This window comes from Schistocerca cancellata, chromosome 2 (assembly GCF_023864275.1).
Source record: "Schistocerca cancellata isolate TAMUIC-IGC-003103 chromosome 2, iqSchCanc2.1, whole genome shotgun sequence".
Lineage (NCBI taxonomy): Eukaryota > Metazoa > Arthropoda > Insecta > Orthoptera > Acrididae > Schistocerca > Schistocerca cancellata.
In genome coordinates, this window is record NC_064627.1 from 1,068,476,122 (window position 1) to 1,068,503,848 (window position 27,727).

General features: G+C 41.1%; 1 protein-coding gene across 1 annotated transcript in view; it reads right to left on the minus strand.

Annotated features, from left to right (window-relative positions):
- The window catches only part of LOC126161033 (dynein beta chain, ciliary-like), a 784,705-nt gene that overhangs the window by 408,742 nt on the left and 348,236 nt on the right, over window positions 1-27,727 (minus strand). The window contains exons 28-29 of the mRNA XM_049916954.1: window positions 22,045-22,210; window positions 18,521-18,644 (exon numbers count right to left, since the gene is read on the minus strand). Coding sequence (XP_049772911.1) covers window positions 18,521-18,644; window positions 22,045-22,210 — 290 coding nt within the window. The remainder of the gene's footprint in view (window positions 1-18,520; window positions 18,645-22,044; window positions 22,211-27,727) is intronic.

The following is a 27,727-nucleotide window of genomic DNA, read 5'->3' on the forward strand; positions in this document are numbered from 1 at the left end:
GGTCGAGGAGGTGTCGCTGGCAGTCCACCGAGAGGTGTTTGAGCGTCTGATAGTGGACTGTGATCTGGCCCGGGAGCCATATCAGGGCGAGCGGCTAGGGCACTGTGGAATTCCCACTCATGGTACGATTCGGGGTGGTGCGTCTGGAATGAAAGGCTCTGACATTCCAACCATTCTTTCAGGGAGCGGAAGGCCTGTGGGTAATTTGTAGAAGTGGAACTCTGAGCATAATGCTCTGCTAAGAGTTCTGCAATCGTGTCTGATTCAGTACAGGGAAAGCCCAAGTATGCTGACAGGTGTCTGATACTCATAGAGTCACCTAATCTTGGACCAAACCTGTGGTGGAGAGGGAAGGGTTCCAATGGTGGAGACACACCATTCCCAGCACTCCTGCTTCTGTCGGCGAATAAGGCATTGTGTTCAGGAACGGAGCTGTTTAAAGGTAATGAGGTGTTCCAATAATGGGTGCCGCTTATGATGCTGGAGAGCCCACCTGCGATCTCTAATCGCCTCAGCTATCTCCGGTGACCACCAAGACACAGTCATCCGCTGAGGGTACCCAGAAGAATAGGGAACTGCAGATTCCGTGGCAGAAATGATGCTAGTGGTGATCGCATGAACCATCACATCAATGGCGCCGTGAGAAAGAGGGTCAAAAGTGACAATGGAGGCAAACAAGTCCCAGTCAGCCTTATTCAAAGCCCATCTGGGGAACCGCCCAGGTGAGTGACGCTGGGGCAGCGACAGAAAGATCGGAAAATGGTCACTACCACAAAAGTCGTCATGCATACTCAATTGGACAAACGGTAGAAGGCCAGGGCTGCAGACCAAAAGGTTGATGGCTGAGTACGTGCCATGTGCCACACTCAAATGTGTGGAGGCACAATTACTTAAAAGAGAAAGGTCAAGCTGTGCCAACACTTGCTCAACGACAGTGCTTTGGCCTGTTGCCACCAATCTAACCCACAAAGGGTTATGGGCATTAAAGTCACCCAATAACAGAAAAGGCGGCTGCAGTTGGGCTATCAGCGCAGCCAATACATGCTGCGGGACATCACCATCCAATGGAAGATAGAGACTGCAAAGAGTAACAGCCTGAGGCGTCCATATCTGAACAGTGACAGCCTCTACAGTGTTTGAAGAGGGACACACTCACTGTAAACGGAGTTATGGATGTAGACACAGACTCCACCAGATACCCTCTCATAAGTTGCCAGATTCTTCTAATAACCCCAATAGCCATGGAGGGTGGGGGTTCGCATCACCGGAAACCAAGTTTCCTGTTGAGCAATGCAGAAGAACTGCTAAAGGCTGAGAAGTTGTCGGAGCTCAGCAAGGTGGTGGAAAAAACCATTGCAATTCCACTGGAGGATGACATTGTCAGCAGCTGAAAAAAGCGTGAAGGGACCGAGGAGGCAGATTACGCCGCTGGATCACCTGCTGCCACCAACTGAGTACCCGTGCAATCGACTTCCATGGTGTCTCAGGGTCCAGCAAGGTCTAGGTCCTTAGCAGACGCCAGAATCTCCACCCCATCCTCAGACGCAGAGCTTGTAGGTTGCGTTGGGGTTGGCGCCACCACAAGTTCCGTGGTCTTAGAGGTCTTCTTCTTGGACTTTTCTCACTGCTCCTTGGGCTTCACTGATTCAATCTCTGGGACTGAGGAGGATCGTGAAGCCCTACGACCAGCTGCTTGTGGGCACTTAAGCCACTGGCAGGCGTCATTCATCCCACTGGTAGAAACCTGGGAAGGGAGGGACCCAAGGGACCCCTTCTCAGGGAGAGGAGCTGAAGAAGTTGGATGCTTCTCCGGTTTAGAAATGGGGACAGACGTCCCAAAGGGGTGGGGTGGGGGGGGGTGGATGGGGGGAGGGGGGTTGCTCCTGAAGTTGGTGGCGCAGGAGCAACAGGGAGGGTAGTGTCCCCCACGGTGAAGGGGGCAGGTGTAGTCTTATGGCTCAGGGAGCGACTGGAATTCGCTGAACTGATGGGGCTATCACTGTTGTCGTAGTGGTGGCATATGAGGAAGTCATTCGCACAAGATGGAGTTGTTCATATTTCCTCTTAGCCTCAGTGTAGGTCAGTCAGTCCAGAGTCTTATATTCCATGTTTTTCTGCTCTTTCTGTAAAATCCTGCAGTCTGGCAAGCAATGTGAATGATGCTCTCCGCAGTTGACACAGATGGGAGGCTGGGCACATGGAGTATTGGGATGTGATGGGCGTCTGCAGTCTCGACATGTGAGGCTGGAAGTACAGCGGGAAGACATATGGTCGAACTCCAGCACTTAAAGCACCACATCGGGGGAGGGACCATCACCTTGACCTTCTCAGGCAATGTATCACCCTCGAAGGCCAAGATGAAGGCACTGGTGGCAACCTGATTATCCCTAGGACCCTGATGAATGCGCTGTACGAAATAAACACCTCGCCACTCTAAATTGGCATGCAGCTCATCGTAAGACTGCAAAAGAAAGTCCCTGTGGAATATAATACCCTGGACCATATTTAAACTCTTATGGGGCTTGATGGTAACTGAAACATCCCCCAACTTCTCACAAGCTAGTAATGCCTGTGACTGGGCAGAGGATGCTGTTTTTATCAAAACCGACTCAGAGCGCATTTTGGACAAGCCCTCCACCTCCCCAAACTTGTCCTCTAAATGTTCTACAAAGAACTGAGGCTTCATGGACACAAAGGATTCCCCATCAGCTCACGTACATACTAGATAACGGGGCGAATAAGCTTCGCTGCCATTCTTAGCCTTTCGTTCCTCCCATGGTGTGGCCAGCAAGGGAAACAATTTGAGGTCATATGTGTTTGCATTAAATTGAGCCCTTGAATGCTTAGAGACTGCTGACGGCTGGCCACCAGCAAGAGAAGATGTGCCACGCTTCATTGTGTGTCATCCGCCCTGATGCCACCCTCTCCGACCAAGAGCCCTCCCCACAGGTGCCACCCAGCCGCAGCAAGAGCCACCTGGCAGGATGGCCATTGCCAGGAGTCCTGATGCCCCAGGGAGATAGGCATCTACTCCTTGCCATACAAGGGGAGTTAACAGCACAGGCATCAGCAGAGCGATCCCTGTGCTGTCAGGGGCTACAACCAACAGGGTACATGGTGACCCCACCACAATGGACTGGCTACCGTGCTGGGTATCAGGTGCACCCAGGAATGTATCCTCGCCCAAGAGACGGAGAGTGAGCGGGACTGCAATGCGGGCTAAAGATCTCAATGCACAATGGACACGATGCACCATGTAAGGCACCCTTCCCCAATTGGCTCGCTCTCCAGAAGAATTTGAAAGTATGGAGGTCAGACCCTACAGGGGACCATCACATAAAGGCCGAAACGTGTGAGACTCCTTTTAGTCACCTCTTACAACAGGTAGGAATACCGTGGGCCTATTCTAACCCCCAGGCCTGCAGGGGGGGGGGGGGGGGGGCACACTGCAATACACAACTCGCCATGACGTTAGTGGTAACAGAGCTATGCAGCACATGTGCTTTGCCGAGAAAGCTAGTCAACAAATTGTAGGCACATGTGTGCCAGACACAGCTGAAGGTGTTGGAGCACCCAAAACAAACAAACTCTATGAGCTGCAGCCTGCACTAGCATCTTTTAAAGCCTATTGCATAAACTGAGACATATAAAAATAAGGGAGAGTCTGTTGTTGTTGTGGTCTTCAGTCCTGAGACTGGTTTGATGCAGCTCTCCATGCTACTCTATCCTGTGCAAGCTTCTTCATCTCCCAGTACCTACAGCAACCTACATCCTTCTGAATCTGCTTAGTGTATTCATCTCTTGGTCTCCCCCTACGATTTTTACCCTCCACGCTGCCCTCCAATACTAAATTGGTGATCCCTTGATGCCTCAGAACATGTCCTACCAACCGATACCTTCTTCTGGTCAAGTTGTGCCACAAACTTCTCTTCTCCCCAATCCTATTCAATACTTCCTCATTAGTTATGTGATCTACCCATCTAATCTTCAGCATTCTTCTGTAGCACCACATTTCAAAAGCTTCTATTCTCTTGTTGTCCAAACTATTTACCGTCCATGTATCACTTCCATACATGGCTACACCCCATACAAATACTTTCAGAAATGACTTCCTGACACTTAAATCTATACTTGATGTTAACAAATTTCTCTTCTTCACAAACGCTTTCCTTGCCATTGCCAGTCTACATTTTATATCCTCTCTACTTTGACCATCATCCGTTATTTTGCTCCCCAAATAGCAAAACTCCTTTACTACTTAAGTGCCTCATTTCCTAATCTAATACCCTCAACATCACCCAACTTAATTCGACTACATACCATTATCCTTGTTTTGCTTTTGTTGACGTTCATCTTATACCCTACCTTCAAGACACCATCCATTCCGTTGAACTGCTCTTCCAAGTCCTTTGCTGTGTCTGACAGAATTACAATGGCATCGGTGAACCTCAACATTTTTATTTCTTCTCCATGGATTTTAATACCTGCTCCGAATTTTTCTTTCATTTCCTTTACTGCTTGCTCAATATACAGATTGAATAACATCGGGGAGAGGCTACAACCCTGTCTTACTCCCTTCCCAACCACTGCTTCCCTTTCGTGTCCCTCAACTCTTATAACTGCCATCTGGTTTCTGTACAAATTGTAAATAGCCTTTCGCTCCCGGTATTTTACCCCTGCCACCTTTAGAATTTGAAAGAGAGTATTCCAGTCAACATTGTCAAAAGCTTTCTCTAAGTCTACAAATGCTAGAAACGTAGGTTTGCCTTTCCTTCATCTTTTTTTCTAAGATAAGTCGTAAGGTCAGTATTGCCTCACGTGTTTCAGTATTTCTAGGGAATCCAAACTGATCTTCCCCGAGGTCGGCTTCTACTAGTTTTTCCATTCGTCTGTAAAGAATTCGTGTTAGTATTTTGCAGCTGTGGCTTATTAAACTGATTGTTCGGTAATTTTCACATCTGTCAACACCTGCTTTCTTTGGGATTGGAATTATTATATTCTTCTTGAAGTCTGAGGGTATTTCGCCTGCTTCATACATCTTGCTCACCAGATGGTAGAGTTTTGTCAGGACTGGCTCTCCCAAGGCCGTCAGTAGTTCTAATGGAATGTTGTCTACTCCGGGGGCCTTGTTTCGACTCAGGTCTTTCAGTGCTCTGTCAAACTCTTCACGCAGTATCGTATCTCCCATTTCATCTTCATCTACATCCTCTTCCATTTCCATAATATTGTCCTCAAGTGCATCGTCCTTGTATAGACCCTCTATATACTCCTTCCACTTTCTATATACTCCTTGCACTTCCTGTTGATCTCATTATTGAGACGTTTGTATTCCTTTTTGCCTGCTTCATTTACTGCATTTTTATATTTTTCATCAATTAAATTCAATATTTCTTCTGTTACCCAAGGATTTCTACTAGCCCTCGTCTTTTTACCTACTTGATCCTCTGCTGCCTTCACTACTTCATCCCTCAAAGCTACCCATTCTTCTTCTACTGTATTTCTTTTCCCCATTCCTGTCAATTGTTCCCTTATGCTCTCCCTGAAACTCTGTACAACCTCTGGTTCTTTCAGTTTATCCAGGTCCCATCTCCTTAAATTCCCACCTTTTTGCAGTTTCTTCAGTTTTAATCTACAGGTCATAACCAATAGATTGTGGTCAGAGTCCACATCTGCCCCTGGAAATGTCTTACAATTTAAAACCTGGTTCCTAAATCTCTGTCTTACCATTATATAATCTATCTGATACCTTTTAGTATCTCCAGGGTTCTTCCATGTATACAACCTTCTATCATGATTCTTAAATCAAGTGTTAGCTATCATTAAGTTGTGCTCTGTGCAAAATTCTACCAGGCGGCTTCCTCTTTCATTTCTTAGCCCCAATCCATAGTCACCTACTACGTTTCCTTCTCTCCCTTTTCCTACACTCGAATTCCAGTCACCCATGACTATTAAATTTTCGTCTCCCTTCACTATCTGAATAATTTCTTTTATTTCATCATACATTTCTTCAATTTCTACGTCATCTGCAGAGCTAGTTGGCATATAAACTTGTACTACTGTAGTAGGTGTGGGCTTCGTATCTATCTTGGTCATAATAATGCATTCACTATGCTGTTTGTAGTAGCTTACCCGCATTCCTGTTTTCCTATTCATTATTAAACCTACTCCTGCATTACCTCTATTTGACTTTGTGTTTATAACCCTGTAGTCACCTGACCAGAAGTCTTGTTCCTCCTGCCACCGAACTTCACTAATTCCCACTATATCTAACTTTAACCTATCCATTTCCCTTTTTAAATTTTCTAACCTACCTGCCCGATTAAGGGATCTGACATTCCACGGTCCGATCCGTAGAACGTCAGTTTACTTTCTCCTGATAACGACATCCTCTTGAGTAGTCCCCGCCCGGAGATCCGAATGAGGGACTATTTTACCTCCGGAATATTTTACCCAAGAGGACGCCACTATTATTTAATCATACAGTAAAGCTGCATGCCCTCGGGAAAAATTTACGGCTGTAGTTTGTAACGCCGGAAATGCATATCCTCTTATTTCCATTTATTGTACTATAAATTTGTTTTCCTTATTTTTGTTACCTGAATATATAACATTTCTGTGTCTTCATATATTGTAATTGTTTTACTATTTGTATATATATATTTATGCATTTATGTCGATGTATAATTGGTTTGTTTCGTAAATATTATTTGTATTTTTACGCTGGGTCTTGCATAGGGAAAATTGCTATCAAACGATTACATCGATAGGTTGTATGAAGAATCAAAGTGTGTAGGATCTTTGGTAGTGTTAACTCTGCCGCGTGGAGCGTGGGCTGAGCAGAGAGGGAGTCTGGCTGGAGGAGCGAGTGGAGCAGGTGTGTTGTGTGAAGCTCCCGTGAGTTGCCGCGCTTTCGGGGTGTGGCAGCATGTAATTGTGCTTGACTTGCGATGATAGTTTCTGACATGGTGTCGCGGACGGGAAGCATTAGCTGGCGCACATCAAGAGCCCGTTTCGTCTGGTGACCGTGTCGAGAAGAAGGCGTGCCAACATCCAGCTTCTGCAACAGCGACGGCCGACAATGAGTGACTGTCGCCACCTCCTCGATCGACGGCTTCAAACCTTCAATCAACCGACAAGGAAGACTGGACGCACGTAAAGTTTTAGAACTGTATGGCAGACCTCAGCTTTTCAAACTGTTCAACTCACAAAATTACAGCAACGTAGCATGAACCTTTGTTGCTCATTGTCCCAATTGCATTGCCAAGCAGGGTCCCTTCCTTTTCCGAAATGAACCCGAGTGTCGCTGATATTCAAATGCCAGCATTAAATTAATATAATTCGATTTCACTGCTTTAATTTCAAAGCTCAGTTAAAGTTTTCATAGCTGGCTACAATATTTAGATTACACAAGCACGAATTAAGAGTGCGAGTTTTGTTACCGTATTTTAGCATACCTGTGACTGCAGCTCAGCTTGGTACGTACTAAATTTTACTATTGTTAATTGTTCAAAATCATTTAATTCAAGTTCAAAGGTAAATCTCTTCTTTCTAAATTGCGTAGATTCAAGTAGTTTTGAAATGATTGTTGAGGTAGTCCAAGACTAACCGTATTTTACTGAATTTCGATGTGCTTTAGAAAGAAAGCTCACTATTAACTTCAGTCACTAAATTAACTTTCGATTTTCCGGTTTTATTAATCCTTTTGCTAAATTAAGTCAGGGTGTAGTGAAATTCATTACTTCTGACAAACTTTCAGGTTTCACACTACACGTGTCAACCTTCAGTTGCCACGCTTCTAGTGCTAATTATATGTGTAATAACCTTTCTTTTTCAGTTACTATAGTAATTGTCCTTAGGACTGGCGACCGTAATTTTTCCCAAATCTCAAATACCTAATTACTGCTAGTTAATTGTTAACGTAATGGCCGCACATTTACTTTCTTTATTAACTTTACCCCTTTTCAAAATTAATTTCCACCCCTTTTCATTAGCATTTTTCCTTTCATTTAGATGTAACCCTTTCCTCCCTCTTTACCGACAGCTTAACTTCGGTGATGATTGCTTTTCCCAAATTTCCATTAGGTACACGCGGTTTAATTTTTCACTGTCATTAAGGTTGATAAGTGAGGGGGAGGTTACAAGTTTCCCCTTGCTTTCAGCCGTTCGCAGTACCAGCACAGCAAGGCCGTTATGGTTATTGTTACAAGGCCAGATCAGTCAATCATCCAGACTGTTGCCCTTGCAACTACTGAAAAGGCTGCTGCCCCTCTTCAGGAACCACACGTTTGTCTGGCCTCTCAACAGATACCCCTCCATTGTGGTTGTACCTACGGTACGGCTATCTGTATCGCTGAGGCACGCAAGCCTCCCCACCAACGGCAAGGTCCATGGTTCATTGGGGGGGGGGGGGGGGGGGGGGGAAAGAGTCTATACCACTATTATCTACACAATACACACAAACAAAGATAAGCTAAGGGATTATATACACAGAAAGGGATCTTAAACTATGAAATATTTGCTGAAGTTACGTTACTATGTACATTATATCTATATATTTACAAATTTATGTATTGAAAGTAGACACACTAGTTATAATGAAGGGGCCAGAAAACCCTTACTTCAGCTGAACAAACGAGTACAATATGAGTGGTGAACTGAATAGGAGGTTGCACCATGCTGATAATACACTTTATCTTTCAGATTTATGAGGTGCGACAATAAAGTAACGAGACTGATGTGAAAAAAAAATGTTGTTGTTTTAGTCACGTTTAGTGTTGTCTCCTTCAAAATAGTTCCCTTCTGACTGCACACACTTTTTCCAGCACTTCTGCCATTGATGGTAACATTTCTGGAACTCATCTTCTGTAATATCCTCCAAGACCCTCGGCAGAGCTTTTTGGACATCTTGTGGTGTTTGAAAATGGTGTCCTCTTGGAAATAGAAAAAAAGTCGCACAGAGCGATATCTGGTGAATAAGGTGGCTGTGGTAGAACTGAAATTTGTTTTGAAGTTAAAAATTGCTGTACTGACAGAGCAGTATGGGATTGCGGGTAACTGTGATGCAGAATCCAATTATCAGCAATGTGGTCACGGACACAAAGAACTCTTTTACAAAGTCTTTCCAAAATTTCTTTGTAGTAATATTGGTTAACTGTTTGTCCAGGAGGCACCCACTCCTTATGAACAATTCCCTTAGAATCAAAGAAGCACACAGGCATGCATTTCACTTTTGACTTTGACATCCAAGCTTTTTTGGTCTGGGTGATGTCTTAGAGCACCGTTGCAAACTTTGGTGTTTTGTCTCTGGATTGTACTGAAAAAACAACTTTCATCACCAGTGATAACACAGCTCAACAATTCTGAATTGATTTCCTTTTGCTCTAACAGATCAGCTGCCACATTTTTCCATGTTTCTCGCTGTTGTGGTGTGAGATTTTTGGGGACCATTTTTGCACAAATCTTTCTCATACAAGATCTTCAGTTATTATTAGACGAACCATTTCTCAATTGATGTTCAGTTCTTCTGAAATCATTTTCACAGATAATCTTCGTTCAGATTGTACGAGTTCATGCACTCTGGCCAAGTTGACATCCATCTGTGTGGTTGATGGTCGTCCACTGCGGTCTTCATCTTCAATATTGGTTCTGCTTTCACTAAACATTTTATGCCAATGAAAAACTTGAGCTCTTGACATAACCTCCTCTCCAAAAGCCTTCTGAAGCTTATTGTAAGTTGTCAATGCATTTTCACCCAATATAACGCAAAAAGAAATGGCATACCGTTGCGCAATATTATGCGGTTCCATTTCCATGACGAGAGACACAAACATGTGTTAATTTACTACAGCACAACTCACGACTGAGCAGCTGCATTGATGTGCCGCTTGGACTAGAAGCAGCTTATAGATCAAGGTCAAAGATATTGTGCCTATGCAAGCCTGCAGGGTTGCCACATATTGCAAAGAGAATCAGTCTCATTACTTTATTGTCGCACCTCGTATAAAGTAAGTAGAGATGCACACATGACATTAAAAGAGTTTGTGATAGCACGACTGCACACTGATGTAAATGAACATATGACTGAATATATAAAAGAGGTATTACTGACCATTGAGCCACTGTACACTTATCTATGAAGATTTTTTTAAAGTTTGTATTAAGTTTTTCTTCCAGAGAAGGATGCATCAATACGTCCTAAAAGTGAAGAAGGATAAATGCTTGTTGAGTGTTATGTACCACTTAAACATAAGAAAGGACTGCACCACAAGTAAATATAGTTGTAAGTTTATGATATGTATGAATGTGACAGTGTGAAAATATGTGTAGAAGTTTGCAGTACGTCGCATATGATGAGGCTACAAATGCAGCACTACCAAATAATCAAGGGGTTGAAACATAACTACTGTGAGCGTCGACTACTCATGAAAGCGTCAAACACCTTATGTACATCAAACTTTTTTTCCCAGTTTGTTACTTATACAAACACTATTTTACACTCATTGTACATGACATATAGTACTGATGATACAACTCTGTATACCTTGGCATATGAAATGGTTATCCTTTATACAGTGAGCATAGCAAGTAAATATTGAGGTGCACTTTAAACACCGAATAAGTACTCGTTATGAATGGTATCATCAGGTTTGCATTATGTTTATAAACAACAAACTATTTTATTCTTGGGAACACAGTTAAGACCAGCAACAAGATGTTACTGAGAACATAAATGCCTTTTCGTGAAATTTCCTCAACCCTGTTGTGTGTAGATCCTTCCTGGAGAATGCCACAGAGGTGGGGCCATGTGTAGTTATATAAGCAGTGTGTAGAATCTGTTAATTCTTTGAACATTATAAATATGCTCCAAGTAGAAGTCACAGTAAATTGAAACGAAATGTATGTCAATTTAAAACAAAAAACAAATCTATTATTGTATGAATGTTATGAAAAGAATGTAAAATCAAACAAGAGCAAAAAGTGTACTCATATATGAACAATGTAATGAAATTATACTTTAACAAACTGTCCTAAAGCAAAATGGGCGCTCTGACTTTGTATGAAACATATGAAACCGAGTAGGAACGGTAACGGATGTCGAGCTGCATGTGCATGCCTCACAAGCTAAACACTGGGCAGATACTGATGACAATAATGGGACTAAGTGCTTAAAACAAGCACTTTGTCATGAAGGAGAACTTGTGTATGTATGTGTTAAGGAAGCTGACATGCCTATATAAATTGGTAATCGTAGAGGATATAAAAACAGAAGAGGTTCAAGTTCCTGGAAGTCGTCTCTGTCACTCTCCAGGGGAAATGGCTCCACTGAAATGCTGACACAAGGTGTGTATGGTAGCTAGAACAGCGGGTGCAGTGACTGGATGCAGCTTCAAAACTCAGGGCAGGACGAACAGAAGGTGCTGGTCCTGACATGGACCCTACAGAGCAGGGCAGCTCTTAGCAGTAATGCCGACACTTGCAAGCAGAGGCAAACAGCGGCAGCATGCATGCAAATGAGAAAGTGGTTGGGCCGCTGCACTGGCCCGGTCTCGAACAGTAGTCCTTCTTGATAGGAGGCTGGCAGTGACTGGAAGCAGGCCCACAGGTGGCCAACAGGCTGCAAGTCCGCATCAGACTCGAAGTCAGCAGTAGACCTGCAGTTAGTGGAAGCCAAGCCTCGTGGTAGCATCTCATTCATATTGACATGTAGGCAGGTGTGGACCTTTTCTCAAGCTTATGGTTGTCAGACTGCATGCATCTATCTAAAAATGAGGGGTACTTGATTTGCCATGGCATTGACTCCCATCAGCTAGCCCAAATACAGCCTACAGCTGGGGCATGAAGTAATCATGCTGCAGTGGCTCAGTCTGTCTGCTGTGTTATGATTACAATGCTGGTCCCTCACTAGGCCTGGTGATGTGGCAACTGCCAGGTGTGATAGTGGCAGTTCTTGTTGTATAATCAGACTGCCCCTGATGTAACAGCATCTGTTCAACTCCGGTCTGACCCAATTTCATGGGCTCTTGCTCTATCCATGGCAGTGTCGTCAGCAGAAAAAAATAAAAATAAAAAATAAAAAAGAATAAAAAAAATAGTAGTGATGATACATCCCATCCCTCTATGGTGGATCCAGATCTCAGCTCATGGTAATTCTGCAAAATCTTGTCACACATCCTACAAACTGGTAATTGTGTACAGCACAGTCAGCTTTCCCCTTAGATTCACTGAGTAAATTCCTTGTATCTACATTAAATGTCACTTAACTATTCCTTATTAGTGACTTGTAATCCAGCCTATCTCATGCATCTGTAAGTTCATTAAACTTATCTTACTTTTCACTAATAAATATAATTGAACTAAACCATCAGGCAACAAACTAACAATAATATCAGAAAACTCTTTGTCTTATAAATTCCCTTTTCACAGCAACTGGAACTATTTAACTCATGTCTTACATTCAGCACTTCTTTTCATCTATCCAGGCATACCTCTTGCTCATGATAAAACATACTGTCCATACAAGCCATGCAAAAACTAACTTGTAACTTTGGAACATCTCTCTGAATTTTGTCCATGCAACAAAGTCTCTCTTATGTCTTCCCAGAAAAGGCACCCCGAAAATACACTGACACACTGACTACTGACACGATATGTTGATAGGCAGTACCACTAATTTCCCTCTTCCAGAAAAGATTTAGCCTTGTCAACCTCATGAGTGGTATTAAAAGCACTTTTTATCATCTTCTCCATCTCCCACCCTGCTTCTGAGGAGGACATGCCACTGGTGGCAATAAATCTGTGTCTTTTGGAAATAAATGTGTCTGTACCACTTCATTAACCACATCTACAACACAATTATCATTATGAATAGCTCCCTGTGCATCCTCCACAGTATCAGCAAAAAATTATCAACTGTAGTTCCTCTCTGCAAAACACAAAATTTCATCGGCACAATTACTTACTTTTACATATGGCCCAGGCTCTATGGCCTCAAAGCAACAACTGTTACCACCCAACAACATAGGTACTACTACATCTAAATCAGTAAGTTGCCACTCATGCACTCATTCAGCACACACTCACCTCATCCAGCACTACAGATGACTTAGACTTCACATTTTCACAAGAGATTGGAGAAGATAATTCTAAATTATTCCCCACAAATTGTACAATGTCAGTACTCTGCACATCAACTAAACTTTGCTATCAACTTCTTTCTCCTTACTTTCTGGTTCTGCCCAGCTGTTACTGTATTCCCTACTCTCTAGCCTCTCCAAAAGCCTCATGTTCCTTTTTGCCAGAGAAACATACCAGTGCTCACTTTTAGCCAACTACGTATCAAATTCTTTCTGCCTCTTTTCTGCATGCTCTGGAGTAGCTCAACATGTACAAAGCTGTGTTCTTCTCACGAACATTTATTTTCTTCATTATATCTGACTGGTCTGTTCCCATAAACACTATTTCCTTTCACATATTTGCATTGTCTGCTCACAATTCACCTAATTCAGCTGGTGAAATTCAAGTTCCCACAGGATTACCCCCTACATTATCTATAATGGCATGAGTAACCCTACATCGAGTAAACAAAACACAAACAACAAGGACACTTCAACATAATGCTATCACAGCACTTCTTAATGTAACTTAACTTGTCTGCTTGGGTGGCTGCTCATAATTACTAATTCACACAATGAAAACAATGAGCCAGCTCAGAACTAAATAAACTGCCCTTAATAAACCGCAAACTCCCACAAGGATCTAATCACTTTCCTCTCGAAAACACGCTGTGCCTCAGGCTCTGACATCGTGGAGACTATTCAATAAAGGCAACAAAACAGCAACAGAAACAAAATCAAATGAATGGAAGGACACTTAAATGTAACACTATCACAATATTCCTTGACAAAATTTGTTTTCACTTCCTGAAGCTCTACAAATAGTTAACACATTATATACTTAAAGGATAATGAGGCATACTACCAGTTGCTAATGATAAGACATACTGCCCATACAAGCCATGTAAAAACTAACAGCCATAGACTGATGGGAAAAAAACATCAAGAAATAACAAAGCTGGAGTAATCAAATTTTGGCAATACATTTCTCTAAGTAAAATATTTATGTGATTAACATTGCAAGATCACTGTTTAATGTAAGCACGAGATAAGCCATTGCAAATGTGAAATGCTGGTACATCAATAACCAGTGTAACTGTCAGAATGTTGAACACAAGCATGCAAATGTGCATGTATTGTGTTGTACAGGTGCCGGGTGTGGGATGAAGTTCCACGCCTATTGCACTTGGTCAGTCAATACATGGACAGTTAATGCTGCTTGTGGATGACACTGAAGTTGTCATCTGATGATGTCCCAATGTACTCCATTAGTGACAGATCTGATGATTGAACAGGGCAAAGGCAACATGTCAACACTCTGTAGAGCACATTGTGTAAAAACAGTGGTACATAGACGCGCATTACCCTATTGGAAAACACCTCTGGAGTGCTGTTCATGAATGGCAGCACAACAGGTTGAATCACCAGACGGGCACACAAATTTCAATCAGGGTGTGTGGGATAGCCACAAGAGCACTCCTGCTGTCATACAAAATTACACCCCAGACCATAAGTTCAGGTTTAGGTGCAGAGTGTCTAGCTCGCAGACAGGTTGGTTGCAGGCCCTCACATGGCCTCTTTCTGACCATCACATGGTCATCACTGGCACTGGGGCACAACCATCTTTCTTCAGAAAACACAACAGAGCTCCACCTTGCCCTCCAATGAACTCTCATCTGATACCACTGAAGTAGCAAATGGCAGACGTTTGCGGTCAGTGGAATATATGCTACAGGGCATCTGGCTCAGAGCTGCCCTGGAAGTAACCAATTTGTAACAGTTCGTTGTGTCACTGTAGTGCCAACTGCTGGTCAAATTGCTGCTGCAGATGCAGTACAATGCACCAGAGCCATACACAAACATGATAGTCTTCCATCTCAGTAGTGCCACATAGCCACCCAGAGCCCGTCTTCTTGGGACTGTACTTATATTTCGTAAGTGCTTAGGCAAGTTATAAGTACGGCTAAGAAAATGGCAAGTAATATCATATAAAAACTCTAAGAACATAAGTAAGGCAACTTGGGATGTTGTTAAAGGTGCCCTTCGAACTACAGGTTTTAAAGAAGGTCCAGATCATCTAATAAACAATGGTAGTAAAATATGAGATACAAAGGAGATAAGTGAAATTTTAAAAAAGCATTTCTCAATTACTGTTTCTAATCTTGCATCACAGATTATTTCACCTGAATTGTCTTTTCCCACTGAGTTTACAAAATCCGGCAAATCACTGTAATAGTAACTCAAGATGAAATGCTGAATATTATCAGTAGAAGTAGCAACTCATATTCATACTGTATTGATGACATGTCTGACTTTTTGTTAAAAACTATTGCTCTAGATACTGTAATTCCACTTTGTGATGTAATTAACTGTTCCCAATTACAAGCTGTCCCCCAGATGTTTTCAAAACTACTGAACTTATTCCTTTGTTTAAGAAAGAAGACATAAATGAAGTCAACGATTATTGACCATCTCTATTCTTTCTGCCATATTGAAGATCCTAGGAAAAGTGACGTATTCCCATGCAATTTCATTCTTTGATAAATAATACCTACACAGATAATAACAGTTTGGTTTTTGCAAGAACAGGTCCATAAATGAAGCTTTATTTACTTTTACTTTATAAGTGCTTTTAATGATAAACATTCTGTCTCTGGTCTTCTTGTAGAGCTGACTAAAGCCTTCGACTTAGTCAATCACTCACTCTTGCTTGAAAAACTAGAATTCTTGGCATCAGATGGTATGGGTCCTATTAACCAAGGTATGCAGACACCTTCATGCTGACCTGGATGGTTTAAGTTTCAGCCTCAAGAAACACATCAGTGGGAGTTGGGATCCTATTAACAGCATGTTCCAGTGTGTCAAAAATTGGTCACATTTGGTTGTGTGGGTGGCATTACTTGTTTAGGTGTGTGAGTTGTCTATCTGCATATGTCTAGTGTGGTTCTTGTTCGACATAGCCCCAACTACCGAGGTCTTATATTTCCTTATCCAGTGCTCTGACATTGCATTTGTACCTTGAAAATGACAGAGTGTTCACTGGTCAAAATATTGATGGTTGTCAAAGATGTTATCAGGTTGAATTCTCTTAAATTGTCTAAAGGTTTCATACACCAGAAATACTAAAGTTTCATGTGTAAAATGCTTTTAAAAATGGTTTCACATTAATTTCCTGCAGGGTTGTACAGGAGATTGTAACCAATTCGAGCAAAATGGAAATGGAAAATAGTTGGCTTCTTACCACCATAACAAAAAGAGTTAGACTATTTCCATAAACAAATTTGAAAATAAGTAACATGGTTAGTTTGAGTGGATAGTAGGCATCAGTTACAGGAAGAGAGGTAAAGGAAGTGGTGGTGGCTAAGAATATCCAGAAAAAGGCAACAGGATAATCTACTGAAAAAAATTCAAAGTTTCAATTACTATTTGATCAAGTTTTCTTCCCTATTTCGATCAGGATACAACTGTATAATTTTTATTCTTACGTCATTCATGTTTGTTGACTATTTTCTTCTATGGCAATCCACAAAAACGGGCAAAGTAATAACAATATACATTGCTGTGCAAGGCTTAAGGATGAAAGTAATTTTCGCATGATGTGTCAATGCAAATAAGTAGCTCGATGAAAGTTGGACCATACAAAGAAAGAACTGCTACAGTATAGTATAGAAAGTAACTGAAAGAAATATTCAATGAGATGAAGAGAAATGACACTTTTATTCAAAGACATTGAAGTCACTACAAGAGACAGGACACGGCTCTCAACAGGGTGTGTGATCACCACAGATGGAAATGCATTCTCGGCAACATGCTCCCATGCTGGCCACAAGATTGGTGGGAAGTTGCTGTTTTAGGATGTTCCAGCCCTTCACCAGTGTGGTAGACAACTGCTGGATGGTTGTTGGTGCATGTGGACATGCTGCACATCTCCCAACTGCTTCCCAGACATGCTTGATGGGTTTTAAGTCAGGGGAACAGGCAGAGGAGTCAATTTGCCAAGCATCCTCTCATTTAAAGAGCTCCTCCACCTCCACTGTTCAATATGGTGGTGAAATATAACCCATAAAAATTAGGTCATTGCTGAATGAACCCATGAAAAGGCAAAAATTGGGAAGGAGTAAAGTGTCAAAACAATGTTGACCAGTAAGAGTACCATTTTCAAAGACATGGAGGCCAGTATACCGATGAAACATCATGACTCACCACAACAAACCACCTGGACCACCAGAATGATCATGTTCGACATTGTTCTTGGGTGCATCACATGGTACCTCTTGTAATATGAGGGAATATCCAGCATTGTCAAACATGATCGTTTTGATGGTTCAGGTGTTAAGGTGTGGGGAGGTGTAAGCTGCATGGGCGTACTGACCTCCAAATATTTGTACATGATACTCACAGGTCAATGTTACTGTGACACAATACTCCTTCCCCATTTGTTTCTTTTCAGGCTTGCATTTGGTTATGATTTTATTTTTATGGATGAAAATGTGCAACCACATTGAGCATCACAGGTAGAGGAATTCTTGGAATGAGAGGATACTTGGCAAATGTAATGGCCTGTCCATTCTCCCCAACTTAAATCCCACCAAGCACATCAGGTATGCATTGGGGAGACATATTGTAGCTCATCCATATGTACCAACACCATCACCAAGTAGTTGTCGACTACGCTGGTGGAGGAATGGAACACCCTACTACAAAACCCCTTACCATGCCTGTGGACAGTGTGGCAGAATGTTACAGAGCAAGCATTGCTGTCCATGGTGATCACACACCCTATTAAAAACCATGTCTGAACCTTTTACAATGGCAAAGGGACCACCATAAGTCACAGTGACTTCAGTATGATTATTGTCTTTGTATAAAAGTGTCATTTCTGTTTGTCTTATTCCATATTTCTTTCAGTTACCTTTAGCAGTTTGTTCTACGTATCGTATGAAGCTTCGTTGAGCTATATTACTTGGCAGTGACACATCATGCAAAAGTTACTTCTGCCCTTAGGTTTTGCACATAAGTGTATTAACTGCATTAGTTACTGTTCAAAATAAAGATAGCCAAATTTGCAGGTCAAAGCAATTTTTCAGAATGATCTTTAGTGAAATGTTTTGTAGTGCTCTGCAATGAAATGTTTTATAGTTCTCTGTTTTGTAGTGCTTTGTACAGTTTACTTACTGTACAGGTGATTATGAAGAAAGAATGAAAAGTACAACAAATAGACAACAGAAGACAGAAATACACAAAAATTAAAAATATGATCATAAAGCAAATGATCTGCCTATGAAACCGGCTAAAAATTTGTACTGGGGTGAAGAAATAGTTGGCATGTAAGTTAAAGCTGTATAACTCTTGGAATAGCCAAATTATTTAAATTCATGACAAAGAATTTTTCTAAGAATGTCACTCACCTCGGATTTCTTTGCCAAACTTTTTGCATTCCTGATCCATGTTTTCTACATCAATTTTCTTCCATGGTGTAGTCTTCCAGTCATCTATGTATGATCTCACAATGTATATATAGTCCCATAAAGTCTGTTTGAATGAATAATATTTTAATTAGATTTAAATATATTAATTATGATACAAAGATCAAACTTAATAGGATTTGTACGTAAGTACAGTTAACGACACTAAAGTTGGCTAGTAGAAACCACAGAATATAGTAGGCCTACTGAAATCACTTAAATGCAACATATCAACAATGAAGGAAAAGTCAGAATACTACTTACCGTAAAGAAGACATGTTAAGTTGCAGACAGGCACAATTAAAAGACACTCACATATAGTTTTCACCCACAGCCTTCGTCAGTAAAAGACACACACACACACAAGCACACCTCACTCACACGCGGAAAGGGAAAGGGATAGTAGTGTATGGGTGGGGACAGAGACGAGGTCTCAACCTATGGTAACATATTGTCCCCCCCACCCTCTACCCGACAGTTTCCACCCCCTCTGTCCTATCATCTCCTCCCCATTCTCATCTTCCACCCTGTTTATTTGCATACCTTTGCCAATACACCCAGCAGTCTTTCCCCACTCCTCTCCTTTTTTCTGCACCTCCTTGCCTCACAATCTCCTGACACTGAACGTGTTGGCATTCTAGTCCCTGCACACTTCACCAGACAATGTATGTTCCCTCTTCCTCCCATACACTACCATCCCTACCCCTTCCCCTTCTCCTTCCCCACTCTCTCCAGATTGCTGCTTGCATGTCACGTGATCATGTGATGCTTCATTCTGGGCTGAAACTTTGGAGTTGGTGGTCATGTGTGCATGAGGTGTGCTTCCTTGTGTGTGTGTGTGTGTGTGTGAGAGAGAGAGAGAGAGAGAGAGAGAGAGAGAATGGTGTGTGTGGGGGGGGGGGGGGGGGGGGGTGCGTGTGTGTCTTTTACTCACGAAGGCTGTGGCTGAAAACTATATGTGGGTGTCTTTTAATTGTGCCTGTCTGCAACTTGATGTGTCTTCTTTACAGTAAGTAGCAATCTGTCTCTTCATACATTGTTAATACAAATGTAGTGTTTTTTTTTTCTTCCCAATTGTACAAACCACCTTCAGCAACTTGACCATGGCATTATAAAAGACCTGAAACAAAAATACAAGAAGATGCTTGTATAGAAGACACTGGACTGTCTTCATGCTATGTTGAGAAAAGTTACAATCTTGAACACTCTACATTTTGTAAGAAGTGCCTGGGATTCCATGCAAGAAAGTACAATCTCAAAGTGTTTCAAGAAGGCTGGCTTTCATCAAATACTTACAAAAGACATCATGGCAGAAAATGAAGAAACTGCAGTTGAGCAAATAATGAGGCAAGAAGAAAACACTGATTACTTCAGCTTCGATGCTGAATGTGATTAAGTTGTTGCCATCTGCCAGTCAATGAAAACTGATGAAGCCTTGTAGAAACAGATGACAGAGAAAGATGAAGAAAGTGAAAATGAGGATGAACCAGAACCTTTGCTGGTTCCTATAATTTAGAAAATTGTTGAAATAATGGACACAACATATTAACAACAAGGATTGTTTGATAAGTTTAATAAAAAAGCAAGAATTTTCCAATTCCCTGCCTGATGTCTGCAGGTTATAGAACTTTGCAGCAGAATATAAATCTCTGTACTGAGTCCCAGATATAAATGCAGAGTCTAAAAGGAAATTGGTTTTACTTTAATACTAGTTTTGTGATTTAATCTGCTGCCACATGCAGGTGGCTTTTTAAAGGCAGTGACCCTGTTGGTCATAGGTTGTATGAACTCACACAGGCAAGACCTGTGCAGATATGTGGCATGTCAGTCACCACTGAAAGTTCCTCAAAAGTTTTCATGCAACAGGTCTAAGAACTTTTAAAATTTCTGTAAGATTTCATGGACTTGGAAGAAAGGTTTACTACCGTATATTTTTCAGAATTCATAGAATTCAACTCTGAAATGCAATGTGATGTTCAGAATTTATTAAATTCTTGAATGAGTTCACAGATCCCTCTGTTATTGCACACACAGCAGTTAAGCAAATGTAAAATAAACATATTTACTAGCCAAACAGTATCCACACTTTGTTAAAGACATTTCTGTTTTGCCAGCCATATCTTTCCTGCAATCAAATCAATTATCAGGAAGTTATTACAACAATAATTGGGCCTGGTGACTGGTACGGGGTCTCCCTCTACTCACCAATGTAGCCAACCAACTTTAAAATGAGCCACACACTTCATTAATCCATTTTAACATCCAATGCTCATTGTGTGCAGAGAGTGATACAGTCACATATTGATTTCACTAAGTGGAAATTTTCTCTAAGTCTTTGTGCACTTCCTTACTATTGCCCAATGCTGATATTTTTCTGTAGACAACCGAGTCATCAGTGGACAACAAACTGCCACCGATGAATTTCTTGTTTGCAAGACTGTCGTATAACTAGCGATTAGTGTCCTATCTCCAGGTAAACTACCAGAAAGAAAAGCCACAGAGACAATCTCAGTTGAGCCATATTTCTACTACATTATCCAAAAACGTGTTGCTATGTGACAAAGTTTTCACAGAGAAAACACGTCAAGTTGCTGACAGGCTCGATTAAACACACACACACAACACCCATGCATAAGCAAGCACACCTGATGCACACATGATGACCAATTCCAGCATCTTGGGCCAGAATGCTAGCCCGAGATTCTGAAGTTGGTAGTCATGTGTGCGTGAGGTGTGCTTGCTTTTTGTGTGTGTGTGTGTGTGTGTGTGTGTGTGTGTGTGTGTGCACATGTGTCTTTAGTGACAAAGATCGTGGCCGAAAGCTACATGTGAGTGTCTTTTAATCATGCCTGTCTGCAACTTGATGCATGTTCTTTACAGTAAGTAGCGAGCTATCTGTTCCTGCATTGTTGATATTTCTACCTGGAGTTTACATTGTTTGGTTAGATTTTCAAAGATGTTATTGTATTAGATTAGATTAGATTTACTTTCATTCCAACTGATTCGTAGTGAGGAGGTTGGTTGGTTGGTTTAAGGATTAAAGGGACCAAACTGCAGAGATCATCGGTCCCTGTAGTGAGGAGGTCCTCCAGGATGTGGAACATGTCAGAAAAACTATAATATTTACAACTAAAACAAATAAGCTAATGTACCTTCCACAGGTGCCAAGTGGAATTATGTGTTGCCCAAGATACAATGGGCAATAAAAAGAACATGCACTATAATTCCATTGTCATTTCCAAGCAAATTTTCTATTTGTAGAAATTTACTATGCAAACTGAAATACTTACAGGATATTATCATAATACTGTACAAGATAAACAGCAAACTTTAAAATATATTACACAACAGTAAAGCAATGTACTGGATTTAACTTATCTAATACAATATGAATGTTTCTGAGTAGTAATAAGTGGTACTTTTGTATGCTAATGTGTTACTTATTAACCAAAAAACCACACACACACCTTTAACATTTTTATTTCTTTGCAACATGTCCTAAGTTGCTTGTATTCAGGGACTGTCACTTCAAATAATGATGCCTGTTCCTGGAGAACTGTCATTTGCTCTTCCATTTCTGTAATTATGGTATGTGTAACATCCATTAAAGTGTATGCATCATCACAGCAATACCTAAAATCATTTACAATGTAAATGAGTATCTCTGTGTAAAATATATCTTACTCCATTTAGCAGTTTAACATGACAATGGTGAGTTAGTTAAGTGTTTCACAGATTAAATTCACAATATATCATGATATGGAATATGTCAACAGAACAAACATAGCACACTTACATACAAGTTTCAAAAAAATAAAATTATACCATGGCATGCTGGTCATTCACAGATCAATTTTTTTAATGATTAATTACCTCTCTTCAAGAACTTCTTTCAGGTATAGAAGGAGTCATTACAGAGAAACATCTTTGATCTATATTTGAAAACACTTCTGCCATCTGTCAGACATTTTACTCCCATAGGTAGATTGTCAAAGACTTTCATAGCTGCATGTTTCATCCCTTTCTGTACCCCAGTTAGGTGTATAAAATGGTAATGCAGAGCATTTTTCCTTCTAATGTTTTAATTCTGGAGGTCTCTGTTACTCTCAAATTTAGATGGAATACTGACAACAAATTTAATAACTGAATAAACATACTGTGAGGCTGTGGTTAACATTCCATGCAGCTTAAAGAGATACCTGCGAGACATACATATGTGAACCTCATACATGATTCTAATTACCTCTATTTTCTTTTGTGCAATGAATACATCTTGCCAACATGAGGAGTTATTGCAGAATATTATCTCAAAAGACATCAATGACTGAAAATCTGCATAATACATTAACTTACTGACTTCTATGTTGCCCAAAGATGTAATTCTTCTTATGGCCAAAGTACCTGCACCTAAACATTTTAGCAGGTCTATTACATTGACCCAATTTACTAGGTGTACAACTCTGCTTCCGTCATTTGCCAATAGGTGGCGACAAAGGTAAGTAGCGGTCGAAACGAACACATCGCAGGCGTCAGGCGGTTAGCTTGGGCCTCGGTCAACATAACCTCATTCAAACATTAGTTGATTTGTGTCTGCATCATAAAGTAGTTCTTGATTGAAAATGTCAGTTTACGAGCCTAATTATCATCATTTGCAGGAGGTGTTACTGCTTAGTTTCAATGTGAAGAAAACAGTGGCTGAGTCTCATCGAATTCTCTCAAGTACGTATGGTAAGGACACTGTTAGTGAAAGAATGTGTCGTGAGTGGTTTCAACGCTTCAAGAACAGTAATTTTAACGTCGTAGACCAGCATAGTGGTGGAAGAGAGAACGTTTTTGAAGATGCAGAGTTGGAGACATTGCTGAGTGAAGACTCGCGTCAAACTCAAGAAGAATTGGCACAATTAGTGGGAGTGACACAGCAAGCCATTTCAAAAGTCTCAAGGCTATGGGCATGATTCAGAAAGAAGGAACTTGGGTCCTGTGTGAGCTGAAACAAAGAGACATTCAACGGTGTTTGTGTGTTTGTGAACAGCTGATTCAGAGGCAAAAATGAGAGGGATTTCTGCATCGCACTGTGACTGGGGAAGAAAAACGGGTTCATTATGATAACCCTACACGCAAAAATTCATGGGGATATAACGGCCATGCTTCCAAATAAACAGCAAAACCGAATATTCATGGCTCCAAGATCATGCTCTACATTTGGTGGGACCAGCTCGGCGTCGTGTACTATGAGGTGTTAAAAAACCAAGTGAAACAATCACAGGTGCTCATTATCGAATGCAATTAATGTATTTGAGAAGAGCATTAAAAGACAAATGGCTGCAATACAGCAAGAGGCACGATAAAGTGATTTTGCAGCACGACAACGCTCGAACCCACGTTGCAAAAGTGGTCAAAATGTACTTGGAAACATTAAAATGGGAAGTCCTACCCCACACGTTGTATTCTCCGACAATGCTCCCTCTGACTATCAATGGCACATAGCCTGGCTGACCAACACTTCCGAAGTAATGAAGAAGTCATAAATTGGATCGATTTTGGATCACTTCAAAAGATGAACAATTTTTTCGACGCGGGATTTGTACACTGCCCGAAAGATGGGAGAAAGTAGTGGCCAGCGATGGAAAATACTTTGAATGATACATGTGTAACCAATCTGTTTTGTTAAAGCCTCAAATGTTGGAGAAAAAACGGTGGAAGCAAAATTTTACACCTTGTAAGTTTTCATCAATATGCACAGCTATGAACTTACTATTTTCTACCATCTTTATTACTTCTTGCTGCTATACTATGTTAAAGGAGGTGGAATATTTCTGACAGCACAAAACTGAATGCACTACTTTTCTTTTCTTTCTTTTTTTCCCCAGTTTGAAGCTAGTCCATTTCTGCATCTACATCTATACTTTGCGAACCACTGTGAAGTGCATAGCAGATGGTACATTCCAATGTACAAGTTACTAGGACTTTTTCCATTCCTTCCATGTATGGATTGTGGGAAAAATGACTATTTAAATGCCTCTGTTTCTGTTGAAATTATTCTAATCTCATCCCCACAATCACTGTGGGAGTGACATGTAGAGGGTTTTAGTTTATACCCAATGTGATCATTTAAAGCCAGTTCTTGAAACATCGTTAGCACACCTTCTTGGGATAGTTTTGCAACATTTTCAAGAGTCTGTCAGTTCATTTCTTTCAATATCTCTGTGACACCCTCTCACTGATCAAACAAACGTTTGACCATTCATGCTGCCCTTCTCTGTATATGTATATGTTCAAAATCCCCTCTTAGTCCTACATGGTAGAGTCCACTCACTTGATCGATACTGTAGGATGGGTCGCATGAGTGATTTCTAAGCAGTCACATTTGTAGACTGATCGTATTTCCCTAGTATTTTACCAATAAACCAAAGTCTGCTACCTGATTTACCCATGACTGAGCCTATGTGATCATTCCACTTCATGTCACTATTAAGTGTTACATACAAGCATTTGTACGTTTACAGATTCCAACTGTGACTCACTAATATTATATTCACAGTGTACTATGTAGGTTTTTTTGTTTTTGTTTTTGTTTTGCAAAGTGCACAATTTTACATTTCTGAACATTTAAAGCAAGCTGTCAATCATTGCACCACTTTGAAATCTTGTGAAGGTCTGACTGAACATTTGTGGAGCTTTTTTTCAGACTGTTATTTCATTGTAGATATTTGCATCATCTGCAAAAAGTCTGAGGTAACTACTAATATTGTCCACAAGGTCATTATAATACAACACGGGACCCAATACGCTTCCCTGTAGTACATCCGAAACTACTTCTCCATCTGTTGATGACTCTTCCTCCAAGAAAACATGCTTCATCTTCCCTACCAATAAATCTTCATTCCAGTCACTTATTTCATTTGATACTCCATATGATCATACTTTTGACAATAAGCATAGGTGTTATACTTAGTCAAATGCTTTTTATGCATCTACCTGACTGCCTTGATCCCTGGATTTTAGAATGTAATGTGATAAAAAGTGTGACATGGATTATGCATGCTCAATGTTTTTGGAATTGATGCTGGTTCATTTGGAGGAGATCATTCTGTTTATGATGCCTCATTATGTTTGGGCTCAGAGTATGTACTAAGATCCTACAACAAATCAATGCCTCACGATGCCTCATTACGTTTGGGCCCAGAGTATGTACTAAGATCCTACAACAAATCAATGTCAAGGATACTAAGTAGTTGTTTTGTGGATCAATTATACCACTCATCTTGTAAATGGGTGTGACCTGTGCTTTCTTCCTAATACTGGGCACAGTTTTTTGTTTGAGGGATCTGTAATAGATTAAAGTTAGAACAGGGGCTAACTCAACCACAGATTCAATACAGAAACTGACAGAGATTCCATCGGGCCCTGGGGATTTGTTCAATTTTAACAATTTCGGCTGTTTCTCAACAACACTGACACTAACACATATTTCACTCATCATCTCAGTTATAAGACAATTAAACTGCGGCAATTCTCCAGGGTTTCCTTTGTATGGGAACATTTGAAAACAGAGTACAGTATATCAGCTTTTCCTTTGCTACGCTCAATTTCAGTTCCTGTCTCATTTGTGTATTACTGGACACCAAATTTGGTGCCATAAAGAGTCTTTACATATAATCAGAATTTCTCTGGGTTTTGTGAAAGATCATTTGAGAATACTCTCCTTCAGAATCACTTCACACATAGCTCTCGACAGCCAATCACATTTCATTCAACACTCTCTTATATATTGTCTTATGGTTTGTTCCACGCATATTATGTAACAGTCTTTCTTTAGAAATTTCATTACAGTGACTTTATACCACAGAAAGTCTTTCCATTATGAACTTTTCTGCTGTGTATGCACCTATCCAGTGCATGGTGAATTATTCTTTTAAACCTGAGCCATAGTTTCTTTACATGCTCCTGCCCTGTGCTGAAAATTTCAAGTTCCTCATTCAGATATGACATTACTGTTTTTTAAACAATAGAAAATCCAGGATGGAATATAACAGTATTATGAAAAGGATAATTGCTACTCACCATATAGCAGAGATGCTGAGTCGCCGATAGGCACACAAAGACTGTCGCAAAATGAGGTTTTTTGGACAACAAGGCCTTTGTCAAAAACAGCCAATGACACACACACACTCACACAAAAGCAACTCACACACAGTCTCTGGCACCTGAAGCCAGACTACAAGCAGAAGTGTATGATGGGAGAGGCAACTGGGTGGTGGCAGAGAGGAGACTGCAGCAGGGAGGATAAGGAATAGCGCAGGATAGGGGTGGGCGAGGGTAAAGTGCTGCTACTGAGACTGTGCAGGCTTGAGGTGCAGACGGTAGGGCAGCTAGGTACAGTCGGGAGATTAGACCGAGGGAGGAGGAGAGAGGGAGTTAGTGGAAAAGGAGAGAAGTAAAAAGACTGGATGCATTGGTGGAATAGAGAGCTCTGTAGTGCTGGATGGTAACATCGAATGGGCTACACAGGTAAGGACAATCACTAACGAAGGCTGAGGCCACCTCGTACCTGCATGCTCCCACTAACAGCACTTTACTGTCCCCACCCCTACACTGTTATCCCTTTCCTTCCCCGCCCCAGCCTCCTTCTTACCGCCACCTGGTTGCCTCTCCCATCATGTGCTGCTGCTCATAGTCTGGCTTCAGCTGCCAGAAACTGTGGTCATGTGTGTGCGAGTTGCATTTGTGTGAATGTGTGTGTGTGTTCTGTTGTCTATTTTTGACACAGGCTTTGTTGGCCAAAAACTCAATTTGTGACAGTCATTTTGCTGTGCCTTCCTGCGACTCAGCATGCCCGCTATATGGTGAGTAGTAACTAATTCTTTCATAGTGTGACTACTGTTTTTATCTACGTTACTGAATATACATACCTCTCTATTTGTTTAAGTTGTCCATGTATGTATCCCTGTGGTTATATGATGTGCAGGTAGACAAATGACATCAATTTCTTTCTGCCTGCTAAGATCTTGCACACAAATTTTACTTATTTACTTACATTGTAATTTTGCAAGTATGTGGGCAAGTTATTCGTCCACCTGGGCCTGATACTGAGGAGATACGAATTTGTTGCACAGCTGGACTCTAGTGGGCCCAGGACACAGAGCGTGC